Source organism: Aethina tumida, chromosome 7, assembly GCF_024364675.1.
Source record: "Aethina tumida isolate Nest 87 chromosome 7, icAetTumi1.1, whole genome shotgun sequence".
Lineage (NCBI taxonomy): Eukaryota > Metazoa > Arthropoda > Insecta > Coleoptera > Nitidulidae > Aethina > Aethina tumida.
In genome coordinates, this window is record NC_065441.1 from 3,754,348 (window position 1) to 3,780,252 (window position 25,905).

General features: G+C 34.5%; 1 protein-coding gene and 1 long non-coding RNA gene across 2 annotated transcripts in view; one reads left to right on the forward strand and one right to left on the reverse strand.

The window, feature by feature from the left end:
• The window catches only part of LOC126266272 (uncharacterized), a 126,135-nt gene that overhangs the window by 82,151 nt on the left and 18,079 nt on the right, over positions 1–25,905 (forward strand). The window lies entirely within an intron of this gene.
• The window catches only part of LOC109598122 (uncharacterized), a 39,276-nt gene continuing 31,312 nt past the window's right edge, over positions 17,942–25,905 (reverse strand). The window contains exons 3-5 of the mRNA XM_020013962.2: positions 24,845–24,919; positions 19,773–20,772; positions 17,942–19,035 (exon numbers count right to left, since the gene is read on the reverse strand). Of these exons, the coding sequence (XP_019869521.2) occupies positions 18,923–19,035; positions 19,773–20,772; positions 24,845–24,919 (1,188 nt within the window). The 3' untranslated portion in view covers positions 17,942–18,922. The remainder of the gene's footprint in view (positions 19,036–19,772; positions 20,773–24,844; positions 24,920–25,905) is intronic.

Consider the following 25,905-nt stretch of genomic DNA (forward strand, 5'->3'; position numbering starts at 1 on the left):
AAACCGTCTCGTCCAAAAGAAGCAATCTGATAACAACGCTAACGTAAAAATAGCGCCGTAAATAATGCGAGAGACGTAATGGAACAAACACGGGAACAACATGTGTTCACTTGCAATAACATCAAAAACGGCTCGCGGCCAAAGGGAATTTTTAATCCGGACTTGTGAAAAGGCCGCACCGCACCAGGAATAAAATTGATTCGGACCGTGTGCTCGACTTGATGCGATTTACATTTTAATGTAATCAAAAATAAATAAGCGCGCCATTATTTTCGTTTGAACGGACCAGAATTTATGGCACTATTCAAATAATCCGGATGAATTTCGAATTGTTTGAATTGGACGCCGGGCCGTCAGTGTCCGCGACCGGCTACGTTGACGCCTGTATCTCCTTCATCGATCTTACGGCCTTTGCCGTGCACCAAGCCACAACAGAGTTTTACCACTTGTTAATATTTTTTGTATGGCTACCTTAAATAATACAATAGTCAAAAATTTATGGGACAGTGAAACATTATATTAAATTACACATGAAAAACTAAATAGGAAGTATTAAAGCACACATGTAAAGCCGGAGGCTAATTTATCTAAGCTTTATGAATGAACTTGTTGTATGTTATCTATGTTTCTATGTTTGTGTTTAAACGTCGTGTCAAAACACACACAACAAAGGAAGAGATAAAAAAGTGTACATGGAATTTATGTAAATTGCTTTCATATTATTAGTATGTTAATGTCATGTGATAACTTTACCTTTAACTCATTAAAATAAAGCTCCAAGCTTTCGAACTAAACCCTAAAATTAAAAATATATATCCTTAGACAAATTTTGTTTAAGTAGCACCAAGAGCTAAATTCTATTTACCAAATAGAAGAAAATAGTTTTTAAATTTTGGCTTTAATAAAAACGATAATAAACTTTTCGAAGAGATTTTTTTATTCCTGAAAAATCTTTAAAACGTTTTGTATTTTTAATCAATTGACCTTTATAAGCACCAAGAGATGAGTTCTGTAAATTTCGTTTAAGTAGCGTCAAGAGCTAAATTCTAATTACCAAATAGAAGAAAATATTTTTTAAATTCTGGCTTTAGTGAAAACGATAATAAAAGGTTATTTTATTCCAACTGAAAAAATTAAAAACATTTCGTATTTTTATTGAACTGAACCATATAAGCACCAAGACATGAGTTCTATTTAACAAAAAAAAGGTAGTCTTTAATAAAAACAATAATAAAACCCTCAAATATATTTTTTCATTCCTGTTAAAATATTAAAAACATCTTAAATTTTTCTTGCATAAACTTTAGAAGCACCAAGAGCTAAGTTCTATTTAACATGTAATAAAAATGTTTAAATACTGGTATAAATTCAATAATAAGATATACTTACTAACAACAAGTTTTTAACTTTAGGAAAAAATTTTTTTAAAACTTTGTTGGCGGTGTCGTATCAGTTTCTGGTTAGGACAACCTTACAAATTAGGAAAATATAATTGTGTAGGTCATGTTGATATAAACCGGACACTTCTTAGTACAGTTGACCGTCGATTTTAAAAAGTGTAGACTGCCTACTTAGACCGGCCATTAACTATATATCGATATTGTAGTTGAGATCATTAAACCAGATATAGTAAGATCGTAAACCATAACAAAAAAGTCAGAAGCCCCGTTACGTCAGGAAGCTTTTTGCTTGTTTATTTACACTAGCTTATTAAAGTAAGTAAGCCTGGATGCCACGATAATTGCATGAAATATGCAAATCATTAATTGAATTTATTAATTAATGTCATTAGAATAAAAAAGCGGAGCCCGACAATCTCCGCTCGGATCTGGCGAACGGCAAGCCGAAGAACAAAAAAAACTTAACCCATGACGAAGTAGTTCGGTTATCGATATTGTCAATCTGAACCAATTAAATCTATGACAAGTTTGAAACATTGTGTAATAATAGTTTTACATCTCGTAATTGATTAAAAAAGGCCGCGTTCCGTTCGGTTTCTTGTGCGCGTACGTACCTCCACCTATGGGCAATATTTTACCCATCGGCGTGGGTTCTAATGGCCGAGAAATTAATATTAATACGTACGTGCGACGATAAAAAATACCGTGTTTGTGGTCATCGCGACCGCCGATACTTGTTGATTGATTTAATTACTTTTTCGATCGTTTAACTTGGGAAAAATTATCATCTTGTGATTAAGTCCTGTCTGTGGGTTTCGATTTATGAAATTTTCTGCCGTGGACACAGGAATTTGATACTTAAGTTAAGATTTATAACAAAGAAGTGTTAAAGTATCTGGTAATAATATATAATTTGGACAAGAGAAATATTTAGGTCTGAAGATCTTTAACCCTTGGAGTTAAGTACTGACTATAACTAATCCCACAAACATTTATTAAACAAAGTAAGTATCTCTTAAAAAGATGACAATAACAGATAAAAATATCCAAAACAAAGCAACAAAGCACATTAGATCCTGTCATAGCACCTGGTGCTAAAATTTAGCACCGAGTGCTATGTCTGGATTTAGTGTAAAGAATATGTTTTCGTCGAATTTTAATCATTTAAAATTCCTGATAATTTGTAACCGCCGAAGGAAATTTGTCAAAAAGATAACTAACCAATTGTGCACCTGACGCAGCAAAAGCCAAATAATTAATACGAACATCTTATTAACGATAACATTTCAATTAACTCAATTCTATTGCAATAATAACCGCGTAATTTAACTTCAGATAGCCATAGGGGTAATTATGTCTTTTCATTATCATTGCGGGCATCGTTTCTCAGTAAATTGGATAATTTGTTACCTTACACATGTCGTTTTGTTTGCCAATACGTATTTCCTCTGAGAGGAAGTGCAAAAAATTACCTTGTGTTCTATTGTTGTTTGATATTTTCAGACAGTTGTTGAAGTGCTTGTTCGACAGTTGTAACAGTTCACCACAATAATATTTAGGGTGTGTGCAACCAACTTGGGAACATTTTGGAAGAAGAAACGGGAATATTAATTTGGTTGGTTATTTTAATCCAGAAAGTAAAAATATTTGACCTTGAACTGCTTTGATGTCTTAATAATTGACGAACATTTCAAGGGGGTAATTTGTAACAGTGACATAAACCCCAGCGAAACAAGTGGTGAATAATAAATGTGTCGGAATTTTGATTCGGAATTATCTGCACAAACCCCCGTCCCGGTCGTCCGGGGTCAAGCAAAGCAGGGGGATGAACAGCGCAGCTTTTTTTAGTTTACGACTGTTTTGTTGATATAAATTCCTGAATCGACGTTCCCGTTTGATGGTCCCGGTTGATAAAAGTTTAACCCGGGCATGTAGTAGATGGCGTGCAGAACATAAAGCCGAATAATATTCATGATTATTCGCCGGGAATTCTCGGCGGACCGCAAAAACCCGCCTGAAAGAAACATAAAACTTGCTTTCCCGACAAAATACGTTTGACGCAGCGAGCGAACGGGGCACCAAGTAATCGCGAAATTACGTGCCATCACCTCGTAAAACTCATCCCCAGGTAAGAACATCAAACGACTTGACACGGCGAATATTGTTTTAAAAAATAGACACCGCCAAACTACCCTTACTACAACTTCATAAAACTATGTCAGGATGTTTTGATAATATGGTTCCGAGAGGTGACAATGTTGGCGCAGTCGAAAGGTTCTGCACTTGAATAATTGGATAATTTAGTTGTTTCTTTCAAACAACATTCTTTAAACGAAGCTAATAAATCGTTAAAGAAACTGAGGAAGAATATAGATATGAAAGAGAGACGGTTGGGAAATAATTCTTCCTGGTTTTTTAGCTTGAAACTTGTTTCAGATATAAAATTAGAAGAAAAACGCAGATGTTCTGCACGCCATTATAATTAGTAGTTTACGGAATGTCCTTATAATATTGATTCCCGTGAAATGTAAATTGAGTAACATGTCTTCCCGGTGATAAAATCGAACATAATGAATATGTATTATTTTTTTCCAATTAGGATTAACTCGAACCTCACTTAGGATTAACATACTTTAATAAATATAAGGTTATTATAATTTCAAGAGGGATAAGTGTACAGACACGCATACTTATACATAAAACATTTGTTCTTTAATTTTATTGCATGCGTTGGAAATACATTAAATGGGATAAGTCGGGGAATCGGTATAAAATTGCGAATGCATTAATTTAAGAAAAAAATAAGTCATCTGCATAATGTGCAAGTAAGAAAGAAGAACCGGCTAATTTATAGTTGTTATCTTCAGGCGTCGATATTACTGAACAGTCTTTACAACAAAATATAACAGGAAATTGTTACAGAAAAAACTACAGAACATCACATATTGTTTGCATGTTGCCGGTAGAAATTTCCTCTGTTTTATACATTCATCCTGTTTAATTTGAGGCTGAAGCAAATTTTTTCTATTTATAAAACATGACTGTTTGATATATTATCTGTGTATAATTTACTTGGAATTGGACTTATTTTGTGATTATCAACGTTTATATTAAAAAGATCTGTTAATTGTAGTTATTTAACTAGCTGCTTTTTTCCACAAGTTCATTATTTTAAATTGTAGAGACAGGAAATTAGTCGAAACGTTTATAATTTCTGAAGAGTAATTTTGTGTAATTATGTATCAAAAGCTTCATTAAACTAAAGACTACTTAATATTAATAAATTTAAAACCAAAACATTTAATTAATAATAAAATAGTCCCAGAGGTAAAAAATTTAATAATATTAAGGGATAACTAAAAAAACTGTTTCTCGATACAAAATAGGCGTAATATTTTTTTTCCGATGGGCAGAGTAGATAAAAATATGAAAGTATATTACGACATAAAGGCCGTATTCTTTTTATTGCCGTAAATACGGCAACTATTTTCTTATTCTGCTTGAATATTGCGTGAGGGTAAGCTTTTCATTACTTTCGTTCTAATCCCTCGGTAAAATGTTTTATGCATTCATATCGTACTTATCGTATTATACTTTATTGCATTCCTGGTATTTTATGGGACGTTATCTTGTTTTATCGCAATTGCATGGGCAGATTTTCACCCCTAATCCGATTCCGACAATTTTTAAACACATACACGAATTCTGCGACAGAATCGCAAAAAAAACAAGGAATAATAGAACTCGTGACAACATTTTTACAAAGCAGAAAACAGGATTGCCAGGCTGTATGAAAAATTCGTTGCGCACTAACAAAAAATCTATGACTTACAGGATATGTAATGAATATTGGATACGTTAACACTTGGTCATTCCCACGTTTTTCATTCCCCGTTTTCTTATTCTTGTCGTATACTTTTATAGAAACAGTAAAAAATATATTAGTGAAACTGCTTTTTGTATGATGTGTGATTATTGTCTTTGGACTTTGTAAGACTCTGTTATTAGACTGAATTATTTAACTTAGCCAGCCTTGATTTGTGTCTAATTCTTTATAAAGAGAAGATTAAATATATTAAATTCAGTTCTTCTCAAGAACAAAATTTAATTAATGAGTAAAGTATATTTATTTTATGATAATAATCGTTCTTATTATATTGTTAAAATTAATATAACATGTCTGTAAATACTCATCACAATTTTTGCACATACTTTTTACTGCTTTCAGAAGACGGTATAGATTTTCGATATTTATATATTGAGTAATATTACTAAAGTTTCACATACAGTTTTGACAATTGTAAAAATTTTTATTTCTATTTCTAAACCTTTTGTAATAAAATTAGACAGTCCTAACTTCTGGAATAACTTTATATACAATTTAGACTGTTCTGAAACTTGTGAAACAGTATTTATAGATTATAGATTTATATACTAAGTAATAATAATACAGTTTCATGTACATTTTTGGCAGTTGTAAAACTTATTCTATTTGTTCCAGAAATAGACAGTTCTAAAACTTTAAGTTTAAGACTGTTCTAACTTAGTATTATACAGAATTTAAACAGTTCTAAAACCTTTAGGACAGCTTTGTAACCAATTTCGACAAAACCTTTTAAATAGTTGTGAATAAAATGTGAATAGTTTGAAATTTATTATACAAATTAAAATTCTGGGACTTGTAGAATAATTTAAACACCTTGAAGCCTTTTATTAGATAATTTAGGAAATCGAAAAGCTTTCTGTAGAGTTTCTGAAACTTTTAGAGCAGTCTTTATACAATTTAGACAACTTTGAACCTTCTGAAACAGTTCCGAATAAAATAGTGGTTAGCTTCTTTTTACATAACTTTAATTCGTTGAGTTTGGTTTCATAAAAATTGGATGCAGTTGCACTCAGAATGCAAGAAAACGCACCGTCGAAGAAGTGGATGGTCCGGAATATTTTATCGAGTCCCATGGTGGGCCAGAGCAATTGTTTTTTGTGTGCGGACACAATGGATCGAATAGTTATGGTAATTTCCATATGTAAATCGTTTTTAAACCTCGGATGCACAGTCACAAATCTTTCGCTCGGAAATATTTTCGAACGTTGTTTATTGGTGCCATTAAAAATCCGCCATTCCAATAAACATTCCTAGATCGGGAGAATTATGTGCTGTGAAAAAATTGATTGGATTTAAATTCGTCGATGGTCGATCGTTGGTTGTGTCGAGGGAGAGGTGTGGCGGGTAGTGTGAGGTCTCCAATTACGATACCGGAAAACTGCTCAATGATTTATCATGCATGAATCTTGGTTTATTGTACAATAGTACCGAATCACAAATTTATGTGTTTGCTATACGAACTACACTTGTTAGAAGTTTTGTGTGCTTTTAATTTTCTCATGGAGCAATTTATTTAGTGGTCGTAAAACGGCCGTTAATAATAAAAGTCTGGTTAACTGTTTTATATCAAAAATGCACTTGGGTCAATTGACAGCCACCGTGTTATTATTCAATTTCGCCATTTTTAAATCAATTATTTCATTATGTCCCAGACATGAGCCATTTGGCGGGGTAATTTTACGACGTATTTACAAGCAAGCGTCAGACCGTCAATTTGCAGACACATATTTAGTTAATTATAAATTGATCGAAGTAATTTGGTTATTTAAACAATGCATAATTCCAAGCGAAGATTTTCGTTAAAGATAATTAGAACGATTAAAGCTAATCATATGAAATTACGGTTAATTTGGGCAAGGGTATCTTAGCAATTATTAAAAAGACTGTGTTTAAAAAATGCCCAGTCGAATACGCACACAAACATTTTCGTGTTTGGCTGAAATCAACAGTAAGATTGTGAAAAAATTTAAATTAAACAATTCAACATTTTAAACAGTTGCGGAACTTTTCATTAAAGATAATTAAAACGAATAAAACTAATCATATGAAATTATGGGCAATTTAGACAAAATATCTGATAATTATTAAAATGACTGTGTTTAAAAAATCGCCAATCGATAGTAGTGAGAAATAATTTGGGTCTTTATGTGTTCAATATGTTGTGTTGTTGATAAATTTGAATATTTACTAGAAAAACCCACCTGGATAATAATTTGATGCAAATGAGTGTGCTTTTTGTTTCAGAATTAATACGTTCTAAATGTTCTACTTGAATTAATGTGTAGTCGTTTTTAATCGAAATACATCGCCTGTGTATACAATGCATAATTTATTCATTAAACTCCATTATAAATTCCTAATTAAAAAAATGGTTTCGGATTATAATTTATTGTAAGTAGAACTTTTGACAAGTTTTAACGGTTTAATCGAACCGAATGATCCTCCTATTATCCGACTCCAATAAATCAAACGGATACGACATCGCCGGTTTAATTGACTAATTTCGGTTGGACTCTCATTATAAAACAATTATGTATCGAAAAATAATTACGTTTAATAAGCAGAAAATGCGGAGGTAACAATAAATTTATGACCCTAGCCAAAGTAAATGTTTGTAGACGATGTAACACTATAATTTCAGACCGAAATGTTTCACCGAAAAATAAAAATTAACAATGTAGAAAGTAAACATTCACAACAAATTCCTTTGCACCATTATGCGTTTTTTACTTTTCCATCGTAGAACGGACCTATTACCTCTATAATCCCATCTAAACACCCACAACTCGGCGTACACAACAGCACACATCTTCCACACTGTTTACATATGTAATTTTGCTTCCTCTCTCAGCCGGCATTATTCCAAAACGTACAATAAGTCTGGCCGACTTGCGTATGTAATTTGTACAAGAAAAATTTTGCATGCAATTACTTCGACAATGCCACGAAATTACTCTTTTTAACTGCGATGCGCCGTAATTAGAATTAATAGGGCCTCGTTCTTCGAACGAATGTCAAAGGAAATTAAATGTCCCATTTGGAATAATTGATTCTTCACGTGAAAATTAAATCACACAGTCCTTTTCACTGTGTTCACCATTGATGTTCTTGATTTTGTAAACACTCTTTGAATAAGCAGTAATCATTCTTCAGAAATGCAATCTTTTTCCGAAACTTCTACACTCTGCAACTCCTCTTTTCATATTTTCTAAATAATTAAAACAGTTTATTACTTAGATAATTATGGAAGTTTTAAAATAATTCTCTATACCACATTATGAAACTTTAAGTATGATGAGTAATTGTTCTTTGTCCGTACTTGGATGTTATTGTTTAAATATCTCATCTTACTAATTTGACAGCAGTTTTATGACCACCTTAGGCAGTTACTTTTAATATAATAATTCTTATTTCGTTGTGTCTGAATTTTGTTTAAACAACATATTTTACTATTTAGATAACACTTATAATATACAGATCTGTATATTATTTAAACAATTTTTTGAAAATTTGGTATCCAATTTAATTCTAACTTCTTCTTGTAATTACTTCTAATATAACAACTCTTTCTTTTCAATAACATAGTTTATTGTTTAAGCAGTTTTCAAACAAATGTGTAATTAATTAATTTTAAGGTAAAAAACATATTTTACTATTTAGACAGCTTTGAACATTTTCCAACGATTTTAAGAGAGAAATTGTGGAATTTAAACTTGAATATCGTTTTTAAACATACAATTTTAAATTATTAGCTTTGACCCTTTAGCCATACGGTATCCCAAAATTTTCGTCAAAATATTTGTTTTTGCCCGTTAAACAGATAAATAGACATTAAAATTTAGTTTTCTTTTATTATTTCTCTAATAGCATCGTATTTTCTTTTTCAATAAATATTCATAGATTTTTCTTAATTTATTAAAAAATAATAATTTCAGTTTTGTTAATTTTTAAAAGTATTCCTCCATAATTTTGCGACGCAGTGTAGTTTCGTACTTTAAATATAATGTCATTTTTTGTCACACATGAATTTGAGGAGAAGTTTTTGGATTAGTTACACTCGTGGAGTAGCTTTGGTTGCTGGGAATCATTAGTAATAAATCATTTGGATGTTTTGACGTCGGCAGACATTAGCAAGTTTATTAGAAAATTACACATCATAAAATAATTTCACGTCAATCTACTTTTAACAATTACAACTAAGTATATGTGTTTAAAAGATGTAATGGCACCGGCTACTGATTACAGCTCCTTTTATTTCGACCGTAAATGGATCTAGGCATTCTTTCCGTATCATTCGGCTAATGTAATAAAGCATTTGCAATGATTGCTTCTTCTGCGGACTTATTAGCCGTCATTAACAGTTATAAGAACTGAGGCATTAGCACTTATGCGGCCGCCGGTTTAATATTCAGGCCACTGGACCCGATCTTATTTTATTAATTGAGAAAATTGCAGCGCAGATTCATATTTCGATCAATTTTTTTCAACTGACGACGCCGTAACGTAATTTAAAATAATTAATAATTTTTTGTTTCTGCCATCAAGTTTAATCAGTGTTTTATGCTTTGATTCTAAAACATTCGTGGAAGATAATAATAATTCCATTAATCTTGTAACTTGAAGAACGCGAGGAAAATTCGATTTGCCACGTTTTCGTGGCGGAGCTGAAGTCCGCATTAAACGTTTGTGTATAACAAATCGCGGTTCGAGTGGCTGTTTAAAAGTGCAATTTTAGTGGTGATTCGTGATGCAGCTGGAGTTACGCATATTACACATCTCTGATTCGAAGTTATTCTCGTTCGCACATTTACAAACGCCAAATAAATTAATGTGCGCGATTCAGGATCTGATTCGGTGGCGATGAAAAATATTATGACATGTACGATTTATCAATATTATTCCTTTCACGAACATTTTCTGTAACGCTAGACTGTTTTAAACTATAACTATTTAAACCTGATCAACATCTGAACTGTGCTATCGTCTATTTCAATCTTGCATGTCAATACGTCTGAAACGCAGGTATTTGAATCCTGATTAATCTAAAGGTATTTTTAGTGGAGCGAAAAATGTTTTGTAATCAGATATCGGACTGTGCGGGAATTTATATGAAATTAATTCATTATTCGACTTCCTATTTCGTATAATTTATTTTGAATATTTACTAATCCGATGGATAACTCTATCATATCTATATTTAAAAATATTAAAAAAGCAAATGTGTTTGTTAATCCTTTAAAAAGTTTTGTTGATTTAATTTTCAAATCCGCCTGACTATAAATTAACTTCATTAAATATTCAATTAAAAAGACTGAATACATTTACTCAACTCGAATATCAGAGTTATTCGTACTGTCAAACCGACATTAATTTGATTTATTCATTAAAAAATTAATCCTACATTATCACTGATATTTATCAACTGTTTTTAATCCAAATGGCATGTCGGCAAAAAAGCAACGAGATTAATTAATTAGCGGTGAAAAAATAATAATTTCAACTCTAAAAGTTCAATTTAAATGGAATTTATTTTTTATTGGTTCAGGTCTAAAAGTTTTTAATACAGATGAGGTAGTATAATTTTTAATTTAAACGTTTTAAGTAACTAACTGTACACAACTTTTTATTCAATACTTCTACATTTTAAGTAGTTCAGCAAACTATAAAACCTTTATTTTTAAATAGTCCACTAATCAACTATTTTAATTTATTTTTAATAATTTTAAAATCCACAATCACACTTAAATTTTAAACACTTTAGATAATTTTTTGTAACTTAAAACAGACTTTTACTATTTAATTTACAATTTAGATAAGTTCTAATAGTATTCATTTTCCAGTGACCAAATAAAATTTAGATATTTTTGTTTATTTAATCACAAGAAAGTTGACACAGATAGATAAGATTTATAAGATAATTTTTTAACACACCTAAATTTTTATTTTGTATTTCTACATATAAAATAAATATTTCGAAAACTATTTAAATAGGTCATTAAACAGTATTCCCTCTTTTTTTAAATTGTCCACAAATCATCTATTTTAATTTATTTTTAAATTTTAAAATCCTCACTTCATACTTAAACAGTTATAAAATATTTTGAACAATTTTGAAACTGGTTAATTTACAATTTAGACAAATTCTATTAATTTTTATTTTTCTGGTGGCCAAATAAAATTAGAACATTTTCATTCATTTAGACATAAGAAGGTTGACACACAAATGTCTAATAAAGTATATATACCTAACTTTTTATTCTGTACTTATATATATAATATAAATATTTCGAGAACTATTTAAACAGATCAGTAAATATTTTCATTTCATTTGAAACTGTTCACTAATCAACTCACTTAACACTTAAAAAAATCTAAAACATTTTAAATATTGTTTTATACAATTAACTTGAAACTTGAAGCATAATTTTAGTTTTCTAGTTTTTATTAGATTTATTTCGGAGTGGTCCAATAAAATTTTGGACATTTTGGTTCATTTGTACAAAAGACGGTTGCAGATAATTAAGAATCGATATGCACAATTCTGTTGCAACTGTCAGTCAATTAGACAGTGCATTTCCCCGTAAATAACATACATTCATCCCCCGGCATTTTGGGCGAACATATTGGAAATCACAAAGCATTTGTCTGGCGTGTGCGTCATAAACTGGCAGTTTCGGATTTATTATATACATACATTTATTTCCTTTTACGAATGGAATTGTGGAGGTCACGGATTTTCTCCGTCTCGTTTACAGAGGGTGGCGGATAAAAGGAAGCAAACGCCATAATAGCATTAATAAAGGGGATGGGAACTGCGATATCTAATGAGGGTGGATTTTTCGAAACATTTGTTTGAATTTATGTCACATATTAATGCGCCTAGATTTATCTGTTTGTCTAGGATGGTGGTCGGAAATACGGGGAATGTACATTTAATTTACTGTGTGTAATACTATTATATTCTTTTAATATATCAACAGTAAATTATGTGAGAAAAGCTTTTAGATTTTTTATTGTTTTGACAACGTATGAAAGAGATTTATCTCGATTCAACTAGAAACTAAACAAAAGAGAAACTGTATTGGAATAATTGAGTTTGGTCGTTTGAAATTTTGCATCAAGATCTAATCAGCACAGTTCTGTTGATTGCGAAAAAATCTGATTAAACCAGTTTCCCAAAGGACCAGGAGAGTGGATTGTGTAAAAATAAGAGAAAAAACGCCACCGCCCAGTTTTGATGGTGGGCCCGCAAGAAAAATAACGATCGGACACCGATAAGCATCTATTTGTCGGTTCGTGGGCAAATTGAGTTATATACAGAATGTTCTTCCGTGCGACGGCTACATTTCCGCACGGGACCGTGTAATATTTTATGCCCGTAATAAGCGCGATTGCATCTAAACGTTTTCGGAGGTGGCTTATAGTACCACTTGATTGCTTATTTGGCGAGCCGAGATGGAAGGCTCTTTGAATGATGCCTCTATTCCAGCTTTATCGTCCTCCGACATCGACATTCTTTGTTTCTCCGTTTCGTTTGTGCCCGTCATAAACTACGCCGTTTAATGTTTCTGCTAATATGATTGTTTATCTGATTGTTCGCACCTTTGCAGATTGATTGGTCTGATTGTGGGCCCCCGCATGCCTGTTTATTGGTTCGGTTTTACAAATTACCTCAATTTAAAATTGTTACTTTGTGTTCGTTTGTATTAATTTCTAATGTTAGAATTTAGAAGTCTAGTTTAGATGAAAGTGTTTGAGACCTTGGGATTATTGGCCTTTCCATCATGACCAAAACACTTTTAATTTGATACAAGATTAATTATTAACACAAAAAGTTAATAACACAGCAATCTGTACCATTAGTTTTTAGTAAGAAAACCTTTTGTATTTCGCTTGGTCCAAAAAATGTTAAGTAGCAGCCGATAAATAATTTATAAGACAAGTCCATTTAATAAACAACGTCCTGAAACAAAATCTGTCTTAAAGGTTGATCAACATTATGGTAATTCCGCTGAAAAGAATCCAATAAAATTACGTATGCAAATATATTAAAATGGTAAACGATACTTCAATAATTCAACTGCGGGCCGGTGCCTGTTTCAATTTGATATACTGAGTGTTTGTCCACCTGTCAAAACTACAGATTGATTTGTTGTTTGTGGCGCAAATTGATTACTGCAGTAGCCACGACGCTAATTGATTTTCCAGAAAGTTCATTAACATCCACTATCTGCTGATGTGCACATGCAACTATTATTTCATCGTCAAAAAATTAATTAACATTGATAATTAATTACGAAATATCACCACAGCAGCGTTGTTGGATGCGTTCGAATCAGAGATAGATAAAGATTAAACATGGCAACGCAGCCAATGATGAAGATAATCCCGCGGGACTTGGGCAATGCGACTCCCCAGAACGAACAGGTCCTGACGTCATCTGGACTCTAGTGGCCCCCAGAGTGACATAACTTCGGAATCATGCACTTTTTTCCCTCGACTGGCCACCCCATTAAGACCCGTTTTTCACATGCGAAACCGCAAAATAATAAAGATGGAAGTACAGACCCACCATGAATATAATACGTGCGTGTGTTCATTGATACTTATGGGGTGAGTTTGCAAATTGTTCGGGGACGGCTTTGTGTTATAATTACTTGTTATGTACGTGTGAAACAGAGTAGAAAAGATCTTAATGATGTTTTTACAAAAGTTGTCAGCAGACAAAAACGATAATCGTTAAAACCCAGGCATGACTCAAACACCAATATTTTGCTTGGGGTACTCTCTAATTATTGCGAACGAAATGCCAGCATGTTCGGTATAAATATTCGAGGCTTTTACAGCTCGACAAGATGACACACAACGAGCTATAACATTCAGCGCCCGCTTTAGTAGTTAGCACGGGACCGTAATAAAGTAGCTCTAATAAGAGGTGACTCCATGCGAAATGTGACCAGCAGCGGTCACAAAAGGGTCAGTGTGTAGAGGTCTTTGTCAAGTTTATGAACAACTGACAGCGAGTTAAAATTTAATTAGTCTTTCTGCTTTCCAGTTTAAGATGCTCATTTGAGCGTTTGTTTCCACGTGAATTCCGCATTACGATCACGTAAAACAGCCACGCAACTTAAAAAAGTTCGTTCTTTATTGGGCCTTTAAAAAATTGACAAACACCTGTGCCCCCGAACATTCAATCCGGCGCCATTGGCAAAAGTCAAAGTTGTCGTTGTCGATTTCCGTCACGTATGGAGTTCTATCAAGTTAGCCCGGCGGATTGACGAGGGGTGGGCTGCATCTGGCGAGAGATAATCCCCACGAGATGATAGCCAATGTTGCCGTCCTCCCGCCGGACCATAAGGGATGCTGAAACGTGGAAAATAACATTTTTCCCGTTTTAATAATCCAGTCGTATAAACTGGAAACGGATTCGGTGAAGGGTGCGACTATGCATGGAACGGTGCCGTATCAAATTTCAACCTGGCTAGGCCCTAATGAGAGAACAACACCTGCGCACTAACAAGATAAATTTACTGGGTGCATCCAAGCAAATACACTTTAAAATAATAGAACGAAAATTCTCTCTAACGGCGTCACTTAATGTTTATCACCGTTTAATGCCATTATTCAGTGCCACTTATTCATACCGAACTGCTAATGAATTTAGCACCTATGTGTATGAAGAGCTGGTTTAAAGAGGAACGAACGTTTATTTGTTAATTTTACACTTAGTTTTGTCTAGTTTGTTTTTCCGTCAAGGATACACAATTTTGAGAGGCACGGAATTAGATCGATGACACTTTGTGGATTGAATGTGCTAAAATTGCTGTGAAATATCCTATTGATCTTAAAATAGATGTTGACCGGAGGGAGTAAGGACATCATTAATGCTTCGTTACTATGTTAATCAACGGGGTAAAATGTAAATTATCAATTAGGGTTGCATGATCACAGATTACTAGTGTTTTGGTAAATGGATATTGATCCAAAATTTATTGCAAGAGACCAAAGAACTCATCATAGAGGCTCAAGTTGCTTCTTTAGCAATTATTACATTTTATGATAGGTTCAATAAAATAGGTTAACATTATTCATAAGATTAGATAAAAAATATTTATTGGTATCATCGATATTTGGATAAAAAATTCATTTATGAGTCTCATGTATACATATAAATTGGAATTTGTTCAGAAAATAAAGAATATTGATTTTTTTTCTTATCTTATTTGTCTCTCAACATAAAAATACACTACCCCAAGAAATTAAAACACCACACTATTATTAATATATTCTGAAAACGGGAAAACTTTTTTATGATTGTTACAAAAAATCTTAAAAAATATTGCTTTTCTAAATAAACTAAAAATTAACAAAATTTGATATTCATAAAAAATAAAAATTGGAATCACACAACCGTCTCAAAGTTAAAAATCTCAGAAAACGATTTTGAGTTGTAGCATAATTTCTACCCTGACCTGGTCTTCTAGTATGGTCATCTGTCTTTTGATTATCCTGCAGACTATTTATTTTAGTTTTTCAAGTATAATTAAAAACAAAATTTATTATGCAAGAGGTTGTAAAGTCAAAAGCTGTTTTGCACCGTCCATTTTCCACGGGAAGTTCCTATTTACATTGTAAGTAATTTTTAAGTGTCACCCTCAGACTAATAACCACGTTTATATGCTACCCCCTAGAAAACACGAGTAGCCGTCAAAACGATGATATTCAAATGTGCATAATATAAAGCCCGTATCAGCGTCGTGCCATTTTCGCCGTTTAACGGAAATGGAAATAAACACGGGAGAGGTTTTTGTTCGTAAAAACGGGCCACGGTCCTGTACATAAAAACATTTTTAGTGCTCTTCCTCACAGGGACAGACAGTTATCATTAGGTCCGCTTTTATGTGGGGGCGTGGACAATAAAGTCGCACAACTTTAACCAGATAAATAAAAGGGTAATACTGGAGGTCGTTCCTTTTTGTAACCGGTGAAAAGTTTTGCGGGCCAACCGCGGAGCAAAATAACAATAAAATTACGCGTTTACTACCTCGTGCCCAGAAATTTAAATTTGTCGCTTTTTACAATTTCCGTTTTTAGTGGTTTATTGTTGGTGGAGTCTCATCAATGCCGCTCCTGCCGCATTAAAAGTCCAACAACTTCAATCGTTTGTTTTCGAACTGAATTTACATTTTGCTCTTTATTTGACGGATAAATTGAAAAGTTTTTATTACTTTGGGAGCAGGAATAAATATATTGGACAAACAGTAACTTCGATTCATGAATATTAATCACCTTATTTGTCTAAGCATTAACAATCACCACCATTATCATTATTGGTTATTTTCTATCTCGTTTCAAATGTAATGTACTTTTTAGTAAATTAATTTTATTATTACAAAAGCTTTCTTTAATGTACAGTAATTTTTCACTTTCAAAATAGAAAATTAGATAATGTACAACAAACATGTCATTTCCGGACACCAAATGTAATTTAGTCAAAACTTTGATAAAGAAAAATAATTGTTTTACGTCTCAACTAATGATACAACGTGTAATTTCTGTAGGATGTTCGCGTATTATTCTCACATTCATCATGTTGTACAGTCGGTTTCACGCAAATGTCTCCTCTACGACGCTAGAAATACTTATTTAAAAAACACAAAAAGGAACAATTAACTTCATAAATTAGACTCATCAAATTAGCCTTGAATAAACGAGACTCCAAGCTCATTTTGTTTTAAGCCCAACAAACAGAGCTGAATAAATATTTTGCACGTTTCGAAATTAACTCAATACTGAAGTAAAGTACTTTTATTTTTTTATTGCTGGTGTTTTTTTTTTGATGAACATTGATTATTTTCCCCACGATGGCCAATGGTATAATTTCGGAAGAGCCCTCGAATATTTCGGGAGATGATAATGTTTGATTGCGGGGGAGTTCATGCGATTGCGGGACGACTTTCGAAAAATAAAAATGCCCCGGGTTATGTACGTTTTAATACGATGCCAGTAATTGGTGATTTTTGCTTGATATAATCGTATTAATTGGTATATTCAATAATCCGGGCCGGATCAATGTGGCACGTACTTTTTAAATTTCGGATTAAATCAAATTCATACTGTAATAATTATACTTACCTTCTCATTTCTTTAAAAAAAATGTTGATTGATGGATATTGAAATATCAATTACCCGTTCACTTTGAACAAAAAACCTTTTTTGTGCGTGATTAGTATCTGGTAATTTTAATTTCCATGATTTGGCACAATTCTCCGCCGCTCTTAATAGATTTTGCCTAATTCCTCTAGCATTTATTTTAGTAAACACGTTCAGTAAAAGCGACTGCCTGATTACTAAATGGCGTGTTATCTTCTGTGGCCATCACTATGTACAACACGGTCACACAAACCTTCGCTAGGTTACGAATTAGGGATGCGGATGGTTTAAGAGGCTCGTTTTATACTTTGTTCACATTATTAAAATGTCTTTAAGGCGAAATTATCTGGCGGTTTGAAAGTTGTTCGTACTTAGAAGTTTGTTCTTGTTTGTTCTGTTAATATTTGGGTATGCAAACCCTTTTTGTTCAACATTGTTCTTGTAATTGTAATTAAATTGTATTTAGGGAAGTGGAGGCAGGAAGTAGAGTAAAACACATAAGTCCACTGATAATAATTATAATAATTATATTTACATTTAGCCATGGAACTGACTAAGACCATGTGTAATAGAAAAATAACTTATATGGTATATAATAGATAATTATAATACAATAAATTATTTACAGAAAAACTAAAACATTTTCATCGGACATCACTGACATCAGGTATACGCAGAGTTCTCTGTATTTGTTTGAAATATTTAGTACAGCAAAAATTATTTCGGAAACGAATACGAAGAAATCTGCAAAAAGTTTAAAAAAAGTCGAAACAATTAAAAGTCTTGAAGCTAGCTAGTAACATTCACTAAGTTTACTAGTCCAAATATTGACAAGTATTTATACCACTGATATCATTTAATAACATTTATTAAAATTTGGACGAAAATTGGAATTTTATATACAATTTAATAAATAATTAAGGGGCGTGTGTGTCAATGTAAAATTGTAGCTAGTTTTGATTTGGTTGGCATGAAGCAAAAGCAAATTTTGGAAGGTTAAAAGTCCAATTTCTAATTGATATGCATGTATAATTTTAAATCCATGCCAGACTCGGCAACACTGAAACACACTCCCAGCTGAAAATTTATTTAAGTAGCACAGTCAAAATTTTAATAATTTTTTGGCTATTTTACAATATAGATGTGTAACTATAAATAAATAATTAAAATATCTTAATAAAAAATAACACAGTCAAAAATTAAAAAAAGTATCTCTAAATTTTACATAAGTACAATTTTTACACTGCACTTTGATTTTAGCACGTAATCATTCTTTCGTTTCGCTTGAAGCAAGATTATGTCGCAGTCCTCGCACGTATAATATTTACCTTAACAGTTTTTCGGAGACTAGTTTTTATACACATATACATACAATTCTTTAGTTTCGAGATAAAAAACGTCCATTCCGCACTCCCAACTTATGAACTTAGGAACTTTTTTATTCGTCCTCTAACACGCGAGCGATCGGGTCACTGCTGTGACGTCACACCTGCACAGTCTTCTCGTTTTGGCTTAAGAAATTGCTGCTGGTCGCACCTTGGAACGACACCTCGGGCGTTTCGGGCGGCGGCATCACCGTCACTATCGGTTCGAACCCTGTAACAACAAAAACAGTCCGAATCAGTCAAAAGTCTCAAACGGGTCAATTAGAGAAATCGGTTCACGCAACGTCACACTTTTTAATATTCCCCCCCGGTGTTGCATGATGTGTATCTCGCTAATTTTCTAAGTAGCAGTCGGTATCGTGATATCGGACTTCCTTTAAGAATCTCATACGCCGTAAAAGCTCGTTAGTCCGTTATACTTTCCTATCATGCGAATGGCAGAAGTTTCTCCGCAGAGATGGCTCGGTTATTTATGTAACTATCTGCAATGTGCCGCATATTACTAATTTATGGCACGGAGAAATGTTGGTATTGGGTAAATATTTCCTTGTTTCTTTGTCTGTGTTATTACCGACCCGGAGAAACTACAGATAGTGTTAAGTGCATGTGTTTTAGATTGTAATTGCAGGGAACGTGAAATATGTTCGGAACATTGAAATTACTAGACGTGTGAGAAAAAATAACGACTTTCGACAAAAACAAACAAAATATATAAATACTCTTTAGGGTTGTTACTTCTCGGAATGTCTACAGAGCATGTAGAGCCTTTAAAATTACTTAAAAACAATGAGAGAGCAGAAAAAGACCATTTCCAAATTAAAACTCCCATCCCAACATTAATTAACTCATTATGCATATTTCCCCATAAACAGCTCGTTAAAAGTGGTCGCGTGATTCGATATCTGGTCACGCACAATGCATCATTAACCAAAATTCATGTCCTCGTACCTGTACATCCAGTGAAGTCCTCCACCAGTTTCTGGCTGCGCACGCCGGTAGAACCGGTGATCATGTTCTCCACCAGACCCCTCCTGCTTCTGCGTCTCCAAAGCAGCAGCGCGAGGACCAAGGCGAAGAGGATGATGGCGGCGCAACTGCCGAGCACGAACTCCATCCTGCGGTACTTGTTGCGCGTGTTCTCTCCTCGAACTGCGCTGACCAACACGGACAACAGAGGTGAGTTGAAGTTCACGTCTTCCGGTGCCTCGTCGGAGATCATGTTGAGGTCCTCCTGGCTTTCGGTTGAGACTTTCTGGGCGCGACCCGTGTCCAGGTCCATCATTTCGGATTTAAGGTTTTCGACTCCCGGAATTCTTGACACGAGTTCTACTTGGATGTGATAGATTGTGTCGGGCCACAAGGATAGGGTTACGGATGTGGAGTCGGTGAACAAGTTGCCTTTGAGACCACCGCCGTCGACCTCCCAGGTGACCAAATAGACTCCGCGGTTGGATTTGGGTTCCCAAGCGATCTCGCCAATCACCAGCACTTTCTGGTGGATGAGAGACACTTCTCTTAACACCCAGGGAGCATCAACGTCTGTTGTGGTTGTTTTGCTTGTTGTGGCCTTGATCTCTGTATTAATGGTCTTCTTCCTCTTCTTGTTCTCCCTGTTGCTAGCCTCATCTGGGCTGTAAATGGTGACCAAACCTTGCGGGTCGACAACCAAAACTCTCAACATGGCACCAGGTTGGTCTGAATTGGCGGGCACCCTAGTGGTCAGATCTAAAGTCTGGATGATTTGTCTCCAGGGTCCGGTTTTGGATTTGCGCATGACTACGTAGACTAGAGGGACTTTGGTGTCGATGGAAGAAGGTCTAGGCCATCTGGCCAAGGCTCCTGATACTTTTATAACGCCCTCGCCTTTCGTGTGGATCACAGGTTGTGTTTGCTGCGTGTTGGTTGATGCTTCCGCGTGGAATCTGCACGCCTCTTGGCAACCAGGGAACTGAAAAGAATAAATACATTTTTTTAGTGTTTTGGTCGAGTAAATATTGATTGAAGGCATCCGATGAAAAGTGTATTAATAGATTGGATCTGTGTGTGTGTTTCATAAGACTCGAATCATAAAAATAACATTAAAGCACAATGTTGTTTTCCTTAATGATATTTATCTGGATGGATTTAAGAATGGATTGTTTTCGTTATTTATTTTGTATCAACAGCTGTCATATATTCCGAGATTCTCGGCACTGATACGGTTTACGACTAAAACCATCTACATATATACATCATCTCCTAAACGTAATGCTCCTTCATAATGGATACATTGTGCTCGGTTTATAATAGAGCATTCATTCGATTCTAAATGAGATATTGTCATGCGATATGAGTACTTTAAATTATTGATTTTATATTTTTTTAAATAGCCGTTTTAAATTCATTACCCCGTCGACTCGTAATTAAGATATTCTAACCGATTACTGTTAAACGCTGCAGTTGTGAACAATCTACGTGGGCTCTTCGCTCACTGTTAACTTGCTATTGTTATTAATTACTTGTTTGAAATTCTTCAGGCGCCCACACAACATTTATTTTAACCAGATAGACTTTATTATCAATTGTTTTTATTCCTATTTGTGACTTGTTAGCTGTTTCGATCGGCGAGTGAATGTCAGTAACATCCGGTTTAGAAGGTGGAAAGAATTTCTGATGAAGACTCCGTTTCCAAAAACAAAGTATTATTACTTTTTAATGGACCATGCATTAGGAAGTACCTTTTTATCCTTGTATAATGACAACCAGTTTAAGGTAAAACGTTTTCCGGAAATTGGATATACACGTGGGGTGAAAATTGATGTGATAGTGGTTTGAGAAAATAAAGATATGCCAAATTTCCCGGGTTAATTTGAATAATCAATTGCAAAGTCAATGGGTTAGTGGAGTAGAGCCGTTAGAAAGAAGAGATTAATAGATTTAATTTGATATTGTCTGCGTTTTGAAGTGGGCCGCCCCCGTTTATCCCGCCACCCTCCATGTTTATGAGCCGGCAAGAATAAGTATTTCGGATTTTAGGCGGCACAAGTGCCCTCGACTCGAACCCCGTATCCGGGAACAGTCCCGTATTTACTCGGCTCACTCCATCTAAATAACTTATATTTATGCGCCGGTTTAATTAAACTTTCATTATGTCGCTTTTCTTTGGACGGGTACTTTTCGAACAATGGCCGCCTGAGCGCCATTCACCTCGCTCCGCCACTACATTTTTCATGATTTGTACTTCCTCGAGGATTATCCCGGACGCGATGAAAGATTCAGGCATCCGTGCGACTTAAGCAAATCTGGAATATCGTCGCTCCGCTTAATAATTCAATGGGTGCATTCGCACGTGCTACTAAAATCGTGCGGTGAAATGAACGCGCTGAAAAAAGGATGCCCATTATTCTTCTGGGAATATTTTTATTTCGCGCAAAAACATAAATGGCATTCTTATGGTAGTCGGGCCGTAACTTCCTCCTCCAGCAAAAACTTAATTAAGGATATTTTATTCAAGTGGTCTATATTTGTGTGGCCTCTTTAATTTATCCGATTGTTTTTAATCTTTCCTTTAACCGTACAATACAATTTATATGTAAATTCGAGGGGCTTAATTTATACGGCCGATAAAAGTAAATACGTCCATTGTTGTTAATTCTGTGAAGAGGTTGACAGCTAATTTATTGATATTTTGACTGATACATTCAACGTGTACCCCATTAAAATTCTGGCGAGGTACCTCTTTTAAATTAACATCTAAATTACGAAAAAAGAGTAACTAATTGCTGCTTTAATCCCCGTAATTTGTATATGAGAAGATTCGATTTTCCTGAGCATTAATTCAGTTATCAATTTTTAAATGATTGTTAAACTTTAGTGCTGTTATTAAATATAAAGCAAAATGTGTTTAATAATTCAATTCTGGAAAGTTTAGACGTATATTAAAAGGCGATGATAAAAAATTGTTCATCAAGGAGAAGTTTTACACTTAGGAAATTGCATGGTGGAATCCTTTTTATTTTACTAGTTTAAAAGTCAATTAGCAATTTGTTTTGAAGTCATCAGAAATTCTGATTAAAATGATGCGAATGGCTGGCTCTTTGATAAAAGGCACGCAAAAATTCCAGATTGTTAATTATTTTATTAAGAAAACTTAAAGGGATAAAGTTCCCTTGAATATCGTAAAAAGTTAATTATCTTTGTCCTGGACAAAGAAAAGATCAAAGGGTAACAAGTATAATTTAATATAAACTTGATTTAGCCCTTTTATGTTAAGTTAAAGGTTTCGTACAAGGCGATGCAGCAGCGAGGAAAGGAAAAGAGGGAGGCTCTGAAACCGATTATATCCAGCTCGCGCGTTTTTAATAACCGCAGGACTGCAAAACTTGGGGGGATATTAAAAATGAAATACAATGTTTTCGAGCGGGTTCTTTAAAGTATCTCTATACAATTTCGGTTTTTGTTTTAAAACTTTAAACAATGATGAAAAGGTTAAGCTAAAAATATAAAATTAAATTTCAACAAAAATAATAAACATCTACGTAAAGTATGAGGCTTTTTTCTTTGACTCCTTTCTGTTCTCTTTAGAGTTATAACGAGTTAATCTGTAGTGGAATTATGGACTTGTAAGTAGTGTAGTACAAGGGTCGTTTAGTTTTAATACACCTATTTGCCTGGCATTAGAATTGGTGAATATTCCGGGCAATAAATTCCGGTAACATCATTAAAAGAGCAGTAAATTTAAGTGGAGGATTGCGCCGATTCCGGGAATGTCCATCCTGTGTAGAAATTCGGTCGGGAGTCACCGGCTCAATTAGCCAGATGCAGCTTATTTATTTAATGCGTCTTCGGGGCGTGTGTAGTTGTTACTTAGGGCATTATTATTCATTATCTTCTTTATTAGGAAGGCCGGGCATTAGCGAGAATGTGACATTTAAAACGTTTGTTGTGTAGCGCGGATCGGGGATTATTTTTCTTCGTCTTTATGGGGCGCATTCTCCGGACCCGTGCATTTAATCAAATAAAGTGAGTTTCCTAGTTTCAAGGAGCTCGCAGTGAATTTTCGACATCCATTGTTGTCCACCCGACACGACAATGACTGAGTTACCGGATTCCGTCGCGTTTAACTCTAATGCACTTGTTGTGTCCCTGTTTACAACCCTGGATTCTATATTAATAGGCTCATTTGTTACATTGGGCGGGGGTTTAAATCTGTACAGTATGCCGGACGAATGCAACGAGATGATCTTCTTTATTCATCGGCCAGACGGCTAAAATGCTCGCCTGTGTACACTTTTCTTGTCCGCTAACCGGCTCTGGTCGGTCTGCGTTCAGGTGTACACGGAATAATTATACCGGTTTATAGTTTCTTGTATTATTGCGTGATGCAAATTAGATGCTCAATAATAATTATCGATTGTCAGCCATTCTCTTATATTGTCGATATTATCATTGGATGCGTTTTCTAACGTGTGGTCTCCTTTTGTGTTTCTCCACGATTTTCCGGCAAAAATTAAAACCAAGGCAATTATCTATGCGGTATAAACTATCCAACATAATTTAAACATTTTGATTTCGTGCACCATTAATCTACATTAGCCTTAAAAGGATTTGAATAGAATATATATCCCGCTTGTAATCCAGATGTAAAAGACTAACCTAATTTCAATTATTAAAACACCTTAAATCTGAATTTCAAATGCGTATAATTCCGAGTTCACGAGGGTTGGCACCCACTTAAAACGCAGACAATGCCGAATTAATCTCTTCTTTCAAATGCAAACAGTTACTTTGCTCGGTCCGGTGCAATGACAATTGATTATTTAAATTGCGTCGCTACGAAGATTTATCGCCCCGTTTTCTATTTTTGGGGGCCCAGCCACCCCCTGCGGTGCCATTTGAATTTTTGAATATCGAACGTAATTTCTTAAAACAATGTTGCCAAACACATAGTTGCTTTACGAGCACCGAACCCTTTTAGTATAAAACCTTGTGCGGTACTAAAAACTTCTGTGCGTCATAAATCACACGAAAAAAATACTTACACATATCTCTTTCTCCTCGCACATCGCACCCCACACTTGGAAGTTGCTCTGCAACAGCTCACAGTTCTCCCAGCACTGCAACAGAAAAAAAATACGGTTTTAAAGTGGGTATTAAATGTTAATGTAAACATCCAGCACATAATCTGAAGACACTGGATACGGTTTTTTCACGTCTGGCACATGTGTACGACGAGGGCATGGCCGAGCGGAAAAACGTTTGACAAACACGCCGTTAGTTAAGTGTTTTATTGCCGAATAAAGTTTCCGAGGCTCGCACCTCCGTATAAATTTCTTAAGAATAAAAGTAAACAGAGGGAAGTTTATGGAACATCCCGTACTGCACTTCGGGCAGGATATTAAACTTGAACGTTACGATTTTTTCATTAAAAACCGGCTGGGAAAAGTTTTAGCGATTTGGCCGGCAAACAAGTTTAATATGATGGAAGTTTCGGTGCACAATACGCGTAAATCAGACTTAAATCATCGATGATAAAAACGGTGTTACGGATCTGGGACATTTCGAAACCATTAATGGACGAAGGTCGGTATCATTGTTGCAAATGACACTCCGTAATTGCGTTTAACCGGTAACTTATTAGCAAATCGGTTTTTGTGCGGTCAGTACGGCTTGCGAGGCGTTAAAATCGACCATAATGGCACGGGAAAAGAAATATCATCTTATTTAATAGATAACCATGAAGATCGTGATGTGCAGTTGTTCCACGGCACGCCACAATGTTATTCAATCAACGGGCTGGACATTCTTTGTGACAACTGAATAATTCAACGCGGTGGTGACATGAATAAATATAACTCGCGGACCCGACGGGAATACCAATTGTAATCATAATTCCTGACTGGACAGTAGTTTAAATTGCCGCACAAATTATTGCCCGAGGCGGAATTTCAAAACCGAAATTCTTTTGCACGTCGTTATTTACACCTCGAATCCCACTGGATCAATTACCGTGTATTATCGTCGCCGCTTATCCAGTTATTCCCCCAAACCCCAAAACGTACGATGTCTATTTTTAATTTGTTTCTTTTTCTGAAGCCAAACA